Source organism: Odocoileus virginianus, chromosome 1 (genome assembly GCF_023699985.2).
Source record: "Odocoileus virginianus isolate 20LAN1187 ecotype Illinois chromosome 1, Ovbor_1.2, whole genome shotgun sequence".
Taxonomy (NCBI): Eukaryota; Metazoa; Chordata; class Mammalia; order Artiodactyla; family Cervidae; genus Odocoileus; species Odocoileus virginianus.
The window spans coordinates 102250679-102262722 of NC_069674.1; the positions used below are offsets into that span (position 1 = coordinate 102250679).

Here is a 12044-nt window from a genome sequence, read left to right on the forward strand (position 1 = left end):
TTTATTACTGTAAGCCAATTTGAGTGGGAAAAGGATGAAATTTCTAATGGTCAGCCTATCCTTGGAGGGAAGTTCTTACTGATATTTAGTTGCCATCTCTTGTCTCTAATGCTATAATGCTTTAAAATATTAAATCGTTTTATGAGAGTGGAGAAGTGGCTGGTAACTTAGCTACTCCGCCTCGGTTTTTTTCTTCTGTAAAATGGAGATAACAATAATAATACCTACATCATCAGGTTTGGGGAAGAATAAAATGAGTTAATGCATGTAAAGCCCTTAGCACAGTATCTAGACTAATAATCATTGTAAGTGGTGGTAATTATTCATATTATTTTTAAAAGTTGAGAAACATTGCTTAAGGATGGAGGAGAGGGAATCAGGAACATCCTACAGAGCCCTAAGATAATGCTCCATTTTTTTGTTTTTAATTCATGAAGTACACTTTCTGATCATTGTTGCTAATTTATATTAGCATGTACTTTGCAAACTGGTAAATCATCTTGTCTGAAGTAGGAAATGGCAACCCACTGAGTGTTCTTGCCTGGAGAAGCCCATGGACAGTGGAGTCTGGCGGGCTCCAGTCCATGGGGTCTCAAAGAGTCGGGCAGGACTGAGCAGCTGCATACACAAGTCATCCTGTCAGCTTTGACTTCTGGTAGCTAAACTTACAATACCTATGTTCATGTACTGAATCTTCTCTTTTTCTGCACTGCAAAAATACTTTGAAAGTTTGTCCATTTCAGGGATTCCGTGGCGGTCCGGTGGTTAATTTAGACTGTGCATTCATTGCTTAGGTCCCAGTTTCAATCCCTGGTCAGGGAACTAACATCCTGCAAGTCTTGTGGCATGGCCTACATAAATAAATTCATTTCATTAAATTTGTCCATCTGTACTCTATGTAGTAAACGTTTCTTATTAACAACATTATTGGCAGTTTATTCAACAGGACCTGCCCCCTGAGGACCAAATGGCATCTGTTCACCCCATTTCTCACCCAGTCATAGTGATGAGAAATGCCTGTATGTATTTTCAAATGATGCCTAGTAGATGTCATGGCCAAATGAGAACCTCTTCACTTATTTGTAAGGCATCATTAGTCAGGCAACATATTATCATTTACACCTAAGCATTTTCCAGAACAGAATTATTCGTGAACAAAATGCCACATTCTTCCTATTCTTAGTCACTTGAACGCTTATCTAAAATCAGTATAAACGCATTACAAACTCTAGTTATACCTTTTTCTGTTATTTCTAGCTCAGATTACTCTCTTTCAGTCCTGCATGTGATTCTGCCTTAGCAGTTTTGTCTTCATATACTAGTAGCCTTTGTTCTTTTCCTAATTTAAGCCTTTGTTTTCTTCTTTCATGTCACTGGAAGTATGTATATATCAAATATTCATTTTTTTAATTGTATCACATTTGTTTATCTTTTAAAAATTCAGTGTACTGTGCAATACCAAATATTCTAGATAAGTGATAAGTATTAGGAAATAAAGCACTTTGCTAATAGATTTTTTCTTAACATGAGGTGACCAACAGTTTAATTAATTTGCTTTAAAGTGTGTTTAGAAAACTAAGAATTACTTGATTTCTCATTTTAGATGCTTAATAGAAAAAGGCTTTCTGTAATTGTGCCATGTATGTTATACAGTGTATTCATGATGCATATCTTTCTTTTGGGGACTGTCAGTATTCAAAGAGGCAGGCATACATTTCAAAACTTAGTAGGTTTTATATCTTGAAGTCATTGTTAATCTGAGGTGAAAAGTAAATGCTAAACTGAAATTCTGAGACGAAAAAACTCTCATCCTTTTCACTAATAGGAAGTTCTGTTGCATGAGGTGGTTTTTAAGATGGTCTTATGAAAAAACCAAACTGAAAAAATCCCACAAGGTATAGAGTGAGAATGCATGTCTTCAAAACTTTATGTCTCAAATCTAATGTTTTATTGTAGTTTCTCTGTTATCTATAGTTTGTCTGGATCTAAATTAGTGAAAATTTTTATAACCTAAGAATTTTTTTAATTTATAAATAAATCTTATAATTTAAAGTTGTATTACTTAAATAACTTATAAATTAAAATAATTTTAAAATTTTGTACAATAATTTTAATTCTTTTAAAATTTTAGCTAGTGTTTACTTAAAATGTCAAAAGTTACTGAATTTTAAAAGCATTCTTTTTAGGGAAATTTTCCAGTTTTAAGGCAGTGGAAGGGAGTAAATTAAAGATTTTTTGTTATTATGTAAAGAAGTGAATTAAAGATTTCCATATGACTTTATTTTGCAGTTGAGAGAACAGTAAAAAGTCCTCTGTCTCCTCTCAGATGACATTCAAAACCTTTCTTGAAAATGAGCTCTTTTTTTCTGAGAGTTGGAGCAATAAGGAAATTATTAAATATAAACAGATCATTTTAATGCCTAATGGACTTTTTAAAAAACTGAAGAAGGTTCATCTTACCACGGCCAGGAAAGCAACTCCTTGCTTGATGTTCTTCTCGAAATTTACTGGCATATAAATGAGAGGGAAATTTAAAATAAAATATATTCAGTACAAAGAGCTGTATTTTAGTGTGTGTGTGCTGTGTTTAGTTGCTCAGTTGTGTCTGACTCTTTGCGACCCCATGAACTGTAGCCCACTATGGGTATTCTCCAGGCAAGAATACTGGAGTGGATTGCCATGTTCTCCTCCATGGGATCTTCCCAACTCAGGGCTTGAACCCAGGTTTCCTGCATTGCAAGCAGATTCTTTACCATCTGAGCCACCAGAGAAGCCCATGAAAAAGAAAAATCAGTCCAGCCATGAAAAAAAAATTATAATAGCACTTAATGAGGAGATGGGACTATTAAACAACCAAGAAAGCGCTTGAGCTTCAATTACTTGTTGGAAATTGCCCAATGGAGACTTAAAATTAGTCTGGGAGAAATATATATATATTTGGAAGCAAATTTTTGAATTATCTAAGGCACTGATAATGGAAGTGAAGAACGTTTGTAAGTGGATATCAGAAAGCTTTTATCAACTGATTTAATGTTTTTGTGTCTGTGATAGGCATCTCCAATGAAAATTATAAACTATCCTTTAGTTCATCCAAATATCAAAGTTCTTCTTAAAGATTCTGGAAAGAATGTCAATGGCAGCTACCTGTTTCTAGCTTCCATATTTAACAATATGACATTCACTTTTGGAATTTATGGATACTATTCTGAATCACTATTTCAAGGCATTTTTACTTAGTATTTATAAGATGTTTTATAATTATATCACCTCTTTTACAGGTCCAAAAGGCAGATTATTAATAAAGAATCTGCCAAGACCTATAAATTATATATCCCCATTTAAAAAAAACAAAAATCTACCTTTAATAGAAAAGGAAACAAAGACTACAAGGTATCGTAAATTATGCATAGAGGTTTACTAGTGGTGAGATATGATCAGTCATCTCTGCTTGCTTTTTATATACTGTATATATTCCAGGACAGAAAAACCAAGATTTTATTAATTTGTTCTCATCATGATTATGTCTCCTTTAATCTTTCAAGGGATTTCTTTGTTTTTATAAAGCAATGGGAAATCCAGAAAACATAGAGGATGCATACGTTGCTGTTATTCGGCCAAAGAATGCTGCCAGTCTCAATTCTCGGGAATACAGAGCTAAGTCATATGAAGTGAGCACAGTTTACTAACATTTGATTTTCTACCACTGAATGTTATCCTCCATTATCATTTTCATTTACATATAAAGTCTTACCATAGCCTGTAAATTCTTATTGATAACCTAGATATTGACAAGCTAGAATTTACGATTGTAGAGTTCTGCCCATCACCATGTCTTTTTCTTTCTGCTGCATGTATTTTGACCATTTTTCTATTCATTGATATGGATAAATTCTTAGATAGTAAAAGTTACTTATTTGAGTTTTGCATATATAATTTATAACAGTTTGGTTTTTAGTAGAGTTTATGGAATGGCTTGAAGAAAAAATTGCAAAATTCAGCTTATTCAAAATTCCAGTCTAAATTTTGTTCATGGTTATTTTCCAAAACTCTATTTTTAACAGTTCATTAAAAAATATCTTTACCTTTAATTGTTTTAGGTAATTAAGTTACTTCTCTAAAGTCTTGAATACATTATTAGTATTAGTAAACATGATTGAGACTGAAAAAAAGAAAAGCCCAAAGCAGATTTTATCTTTACCATGCAGCAGATTCAAGCATCATAAAATACTTCTAGTCTAATCTAATTTCAACTAACTTCTCTGCAGGCGTGCATAGCCGCTCAGTCCTGTCCAACGCTTTGTGACCCCATGGGCTGTAGACCCCCAGGCTTCTCTGTCCATGGGATATCCCAGAGAAGAATACTGGATGGGTTTGCCTGTCTCTTTTCCACCCAAGGACTGAGCCTGTATCTCTGAGTATTCTGCTTTAATTGCCTTTAAGGTTAGCTATCTGAAACCTATTAAAGGATATCGCAAGGCTTCTGAGAAGATTGCCCTTCAGCAGTGCTGAGGCTTGCTGCTTCTCAGTCCTGGCTACACTCTCGATCCCCTGGGGAAGTTTAAAACTGCCAGCGCCACGACCTCACTCCCCTCACATTCCCATTTACTAGGTCTGAGATGAAGCTGCACATTGATGCTGTCTTGAAAGGGTTCATGTTATTCTGATGTGCAGCTAGGCTTGAGGTTAAGAAAGATTGCTGGCTATATTTTAGGGCAAGTAAATTTTATTTTAAACATTCTCTTAATGTTGTTTTTCTCATCCAAGATTTTGTTGCATGAAGTTCCCATTGAAGGACAGAAAAAAAAGAGAAAGAAGGTTTTGTTGGAAACTAAACTGCAAGGTAACAGTGAAATAACACAAGGCATATTGGACTATGTAGTAGAAACCACCAAACCAATTTCTCCTGCAAACCAGGGTATCAGAGGTAAGAAACTTTTCTTTTTAACACAATTGGTTTTAAATGCTTGTGAAAGAAGACATTTTAAAAAATGTATTAAAGTCAGTTTCTTTTTATGATCCTTTTCGTTGAAAAACTTGAAAAAGGCTCATAAATTTCTGGGTTTTTTTTTAAGCTGGAAGCAAACTCCCTTCAAGAAGTTCCTTGACTATAATGCTTTTTAAGTTAAAGAATATTTTTTAAATACTTGAATAATTTTATTTTTGCAGTTTCTTTTTTCTTAATTGGAGTATAGTTGCTTTACAGTGTTGTGTTAGTTTCTGCTTTACAGCAAAGTAAACTAGCTTCAGTTCCGTTCAGTTCAGTTCCGTCGCTCAGTCATGTCCGACTCTGTGCGACCCCATGAACCGCAGCACGCCAGGCCTCCCTGTCCATCACCAACTCCCGGAGTTTACTCAGACTCCTGCCCATCAAGTCAGTGATGCCATCCAGCCATCTCATCCTCTGTCATCCCCTTCTCCTCCTGCCCCCAATCCCTCCCAGCATCAGGGTCTTTTCCAATGAGTCAACTCTTCGCATCAGGTGGCCAAAGTATTGGAGTTTCAGCTTCAACATCAGTCCTTCCAATGAACATCCAGGACTGATCTCCTTTAGGATGGACTGGTTGGATCTTCTTGCAGTCCAAGGGACTCTCAAGAGTCTTCTCCAACACCACAGTTCAAAAGCACCAATTCTTCGGCACTCAACTTTCTTCACAGTCCAACTCTCACTTCCATATATGACCACTGGAAAAACCATAGCCTTGACCAGACAGACCTTTGTTGGCAAAGTAATGTCTCTGCTTTTAAATATGCTATCCAGGTTGGTCATAACTTTCCTTCCAAGGAGTAAGCGTCTTTTAATTTCATGGTAGCTATATCTATACATAAATCCCCTCTTTTTTTTTTATTTCCATCCCATTTCGGTCACTTCAGAGCACTGAGTAGAGTTCCCTGTGCTACACAGTTGGTTCTCATTAGTCACCTGTTTTATACACAGTGGTATATATATATGTCAATCCCAGTGCCTCAATCCATCCCACCCTCCCCTTATTCCCTTGGTATCCATGTTTGTTCTCTATCTCTGTGTCTCTGTTTCTGCTTTGCAAAGAAGCTCATCTATGACACTTGTCTAGATTTTACATATATGCCTTAATATATAGTATTTTTCTCTCTCTGACTTCCTTTGCTCTGTGTGGCCATCTCTAGGTCCATCCATATTTCTGCATATGGCACAGTTCTGTTGCTTTTTATGGCTGAGTAATATTCCATTGTATGTATGTACCACATCTTTATTCACTCCTCTGCTGATGGATTTTTAGGTTGCTTCCATGTCTTGGCTATTGTAAATGGTGCTGCATTGAACATTAGGATGCATATATCTTTTTGAATTACGGCTTTCTCCAGATATATGCCCAGGAGTGGGATTGCTAGATCATATGGCAGTTCTAGAGAAATATTTCAGTTGTGTTAATGATTTGTTCAAGAAAGAGAGAAAGCCAAAGTGGCTTGAAAACTAATAAGAAAGCACAAGTTATTTTTGTTAGAAGTATATTTCCCTAGATAAGTATCTTTGAACTATTATTTTTATTTCTCTACTCCAGGACACAGAAAACTATAAACCTCTCTCCATAACTAAGTAACAGTTAAGATTCTGTGTATTAGAGCAAGTCGTATAAACTACCAGGTAGCAGAGGTTTTCTTCCCATTTGGTCACAAGAAGAAAATCATTTTCAAGGAGCCAAACTGAGAACTGTAGAAATATTCACTCTGAAAGGTTCAGGCCCCATTTACAATATTAGATAATCTATAGCTTATGAAACTGATTAAATATCAATGATCAATTTTATCAGGCTGTGCCTCACAAGAAGCAGATAGCAGTTAGAAGTTCTAGAAATTATATATCTCTGTCCAGAATTCAGGCATTATAATTAAAAAGGTAAAGCTAAGTTCAGTCAGACAACTGTTGAACACAGTTGTCGACAGTGAAGTAAAACATAACTCTCTGTGCCTAAATTTTTGGTTTTTTACAGCTTATTCAGTTTTTTGTTTGTTTGTTCATCTTTATAGAGGATAGTTATATAATTCATCTCTTTTCACTAAAGAGACTATTTTTGTTGCAGCGATAAGGCTGAATCATGTCATTTGATTTGTTGGTTATTTGGGATACTTGTTCTCTAGAGACAGCTGAAATAAGACTGTTTCATAACTTCCGAAGGTACCATTTACCATATTTTACCTCCCCAACAGGTAGCCTCAATAGGGCCTGAAGAGTTTTGTAGCTCTGACCATTGTAACTGGAGATTATAAGAAGTTCCTGCGCAAACTTACAGCTCTTTGATACACATTCTGAGTCCCACAAAGAGAATCCCCTTTCCCTGATGATCAGGTTGACTTTTAAAATAAAGTGATCTAGAAATGATCTTAGCTGAAAAGGGGGACTATCCCTGTGGGTGGTCAGGCATGTGAAAGGCTCCTTTGGATGCCACAAATTTGTCAGCTTTTTCTACCTGTCTTAGACTTCTCTTAGTAATTTGTATTACTATTACTAAATTATTTTAGTTATCAGGATCTATTCTGAGATCAAATTACTGAGACAAAGTCTGAGCCCAAATCACGTATTTGAGCTGAGATAGACAAGTCATAATTTGCTATGAATTAGCCAAACTCTAACACTTGGTTCATTCACCAAGGAAGGGGATATAAGTGATAGTGTGAACAAAAATGTCCCCTGGCACAGAGGAATGGGTAGTTTTTCTTAGAAGTTACGAGTGGATAGGCACCCTGAAATATGTCTAGCACAATTATGTCTTGTATATTTAGACAGTAGAACGTGCTAATAAATTTTCAGGCAGCTTTTAGTAAGAGAAATGAAAACAAAGAAGTTTTTGCTTAACTAAATAGTTAAAATAATGAGCCATACCATACCTGACTATCCTAGTCAATTGAGTTTTTCTAAAAGTGTGAAATATTTTTATAGAGAAGATTTCTTACATAGGCATCACATGAAAATTAGAAATGACTTTATAACTGCAGTAGTTTTGCCTTTTTGTGCAATGCTATATGTAGTTTACAAAGCACTACCACAATTACTTATCCATGAAATTCTTAAATTGGTCCTGTGAGTTGGTATATAGTCATTTTCACATCTGTAAAATGGAAATGCAGACATAGGCACCTAGAAAAATCATATTCCCATTTGTGGAAGAGTTAGGACAAGAACTGTATCTCCCAACTTGTAATCAGTGCTTTACTCCTCCCCGGACCCCCACCCCCCACCCCGACCCCCGCCCGAAATAGATCTCACAGTTGCATATAAAATGGGCAAAGTAGTCAGTTTGGATCAGAACTAGGTTTAAGGAAGCTACAAGGCAGGAAAGATTAAGTGGGACAAGACCTCAAACCAGACAAAAGTAATATTACCTCTGAAATTTATTAGAATGTTTTTCTTTTTTTTTTTTTAATAAAAATGAATAAATTTATTTTTTAAAAAAAGATATACTGGTCAATCCTGGCCAATTCAATAATGCAACAATCATAACAACAAAAAGCAGAATTGAAAAGGAAGAATTACAAGTATCATACTTAAATATATTTGGTTTTTCTCTAAATTCTACTTTTTTAAAGATTGTTCTGTGTGTCCTCTACTCAGTCTTTCATCCTCTGATTTTATTTTTTATATTATAATTATTAGTTGCTTTGCTTTAGTTTTTGTTTTTAATCTATATCTGTATAACTTCATTTTTCATATCATTTTCTGAACAATTATGTCAGCTTTTTATTTTTTATTTATTTATTTATTTATTTATTTTTATTAGTTGGAGGCTAATTACTTCACTATATTGTAGTGGTTTTTGTCATACATTGACATGAATCAGCCATGGATTTACATGTATTCCCCATCCCGGTCCCCCCTCCCACCTCCCTCTCCACCCAATCCCTCTGGGTCTTCCCAGTGCACCAGCCCTGAGCACTTGTCTCATGCATCCAACCTAGGCTGGTGATCTGGTTCACCCTAGATAATATACATGTTTCGATGCTGTTCTCTTGAAACATCCCACCCTCTCCTTCTCCCACAGAGTCCACAAGTCTGTTCTATACATCTGTGTCTCTTTTTCTGTTTTGCATATAGGGTTATCGTTACCATCTTTCTAAAGTCCATATATATGTGTTAGTATACTGTAATGGTCTTTATCTTTCTGGCTTACTTCACTCTGTATAATGGGCTCCAGTTTCATCCATCTCATTAGAACTGATTCAAATGAATTCTTTTTAATGGCTGAGTAATATTCCATGGTGTATATGTACCACAGCTTCCTCATCCATTCGTCTGCTGATGGGCATCTAGGTTGCTTCCATGTCCTGGCTATTATAGACAGTGCTGCGATGAACATTGGGGTGCACGTGTCTCTTTCAGATCTGGTTTCCTCGGTGTGTATGCCCAGCAGTCAGACTGTTGGGTCATATAGCAGTTCTATTTCCAGTTTTTAAGAAATCTCCACACTGTTCTCCATAGCGGCTGTACTAGTTTGCATAGAATGTTTTTCTTTATCTAACACTTGTATTTTGTACAAGTGTCAATTTTTTAGAAAATTGTTTAGGGGCTATAATAATAATGGGCCATAATAATCACAAATATTCACTCTAGCATTTTGTGAATGAATGAAGCTGTTTGAATGCTTGTAGTGTCTACTTGTCCACAGATGGCATCCAGCCAGGCATTCCTACCTGGGTCGAGAACAAGGTTCTGTTTCTGGGGGTGGGGAGGTTGGAAGGGTTGATAAAAATCATGACAAAGATAGCCAGAAAGTGAAAGGTTTCAGAGTGAAAAACTTATAGGTTATTATTTATTGCCCCCTTGCTGCCAAATCAGGAACAACAGACTTAAGAATGATGGTTACAATTCAGAACAATAATTTATAGCCCAATCAGATTTTAATAAAGCCTGAAATTGAGGATGGAGGTTGAATATTAAATGAAAAGTTACTAAATTTTAGAACTCTGTAATTTGTATATACTACCCTCCTTGGCCAGCTCAGACTTTACTGCAGTTCTCACCATCTACATCCCAACTGAATGAAGACGTCTGTGCCGCTTCAGCTTGCAGGACGCTCTGCTGTTGAGCTGCGCTGTCAGTCCTTAGTGGGCGGATGTCCTTGTTGTGTGTGGGGAGCTTCTCTCCTAGCAGAGTCAGGGCCAGGGATCTGTTGGTTAATTGCCTACAGAATGATGTACGTTGTTATCAGAATTAACCAGTTTTTATTAGTGCATATAATAAAATTGACTTTTTATATTTCAGTTCCTCTCAATACTGCCTTTAAAATATTTTTTCTAATTCTCAAGGTAATTTATAAGATTTTAAAAGGCCCATTATTTTTATCTTTACTGACTAAAATGATTAGGAAAACGAGTGGTCCTGATGAAGACATTTCCTCTGGATGGGGAGAAGGTGGGCAGAGAAGCAGCGTTATTTATTGTTCCGTCAGTTGTTAAAGGTAAAGCCTTGAGTTTCATCTTGTGAATCTTGGTGTACCTTAGGTGCTAAGCTAAAGTCTATGGAGGAACTTAGGAATTTGGAGTCATAGTTACTCTTGCAATACTATTGTAAAAATCATGTTTTTAATATAATGGAAGATGGAGAAATTTGTTACTTAACAATGTTTTGATTCCCAAGTAATATTCAGGCTTCTGGACTAATAGTAAAGTTTTTGTTTCTGTTTTTAAAAGTAGAATAAAGAAGTGAGGAAGGAAGCTATAATAAAAACAAAAAGTTTTCAGGTTATAATGAGGGATTTTTCAGACTTTGCTATATAAATAGAAATAAAAAATGTATGTATTTTGGAAAATTAACAGATTATGATTAGGACCTATCTTGTATTTGGGATAAGAAAGTGTCAGTAATAGTTTTAAAATACTCCACTCAACAATAATGGTAATATTTAAAGAACTTAGATCTAATGTGAAAATTTAATTTGAGCTTTGACAAGGAATTTATCCTATTATCCTGGAACAATAGAAAAAATATTGAGCTTCATCAGACCTGCAGTCTACTAATTTTCTGTTATGGGCAAACCACTTATTTAAGCCTCACCTCTTTATCTGTAAGATAGGTATCTGCTCCTGCTTGATTCATTGTGCTGGAAGAATCCAATGAGGTATTAGATGTAAAAATTGCTTTGGAACCTGTAGCGTACTGGCCTCATGGAAGGTAGTCATCATACTGATGATATATCAATGGCCCAGTGTGGACATCTCATCAGACTGCTGCTACACAGTACTTAACATATATTTTATTAGCCAGCTCTGCCATTCCAGATTTCTTTTTCCCAGCCACACTTAGGTTAAATACTTCACCATTTTACATAATATTGGAAATCTTATTATTAATCAGAATTTTACAACATTGTTGAGCAAGAAAGAGGAAACAATTTCTGTAATCCTACAAGATTCTAAATCCTGCATTCACCCAACTGGACAAGGTCACAGAGCTGGCCAGCCCTTGAATCCAAGTCTTCTAATTACAAGTCTAGAACAACTTATACTTATCAATTTTTTAAAACATACTGTATACGTTTAAATAAAAAACACGCAGTTGTAAGCCTTTTATATGATGGCATAAATCTTCATTTTTCTTTTTCAGATAATACTAAATATACTTATACTCCAGGATGCCCAATTTTTTACTGCTTACAAGATATTATGCGAGTCTGTAGTGAATCCAGCAGTCACTTTGCTACACTTACAGCAAGAATGTTAATAGCCTTGAATAAGTAAGAACCGCCATTAAAAATATTTTTAATAAATCAAGTACATATTCATAATAGAACTTAGCTTTGTGAGATAGATATACTTTATGGATGAAAATAATAAAATTTATAATATATATATTACGAAATGGTAAGTTTTTGAAGTATAATATAAAAATTTTAAACACCAAAGATAAGATTGTCCCGATTTGTTTGCAACATGTTACTTTTATTCTTTGAAAGTGACAAAGATTGCCCTGGCTTAATTCTTAAGATTCCTTTGTTATAAAACAAGATTTATTACTGACTTACCCTTATTAGTGAACAAGTCATTTAACCTGTCATGCCTTTGTCCTGTAACAG

General features: G+C 35.3%; 1 protein-coding gene across 3 annotated transcripts in view; it reads left to right on the forward strand.

Annotated features, from left to right (window-relative positions):
* KRIT1 (KRIT1 ankyrin repeat containing) overlaps positions 1-12044 on the forward strand; it is a 40204-nt gene that overhangs the window by 1321 nt on the left and 26839 nt on the right. The window contains exons 2-5 of one of the 3 annotated variants that reach the window (XM_020902188.2): positions 3543-3668; positions 4765-4924; positions 10338-10430; positions 11576-11705. In XM_020902188.2, coding sequence (XP_020757847.2) covers positions 3567-3668; positions 4765-4924; positions 10338-10430; positions 11576-11705 — 485 coding nt within the window. In that variant the 5' untranslated portion in view covers positions 3543-3566. Of the gene's footprint in view, positions 1-3542; positions 3669-4764; positions 4925-10337; positions 10431-11575; positions 11706-12044 lie in introns of those variants that run through there. The other 2 variants (XM_020902190.2, XM_070471810.1) reach the window with 2 other exon arrangements.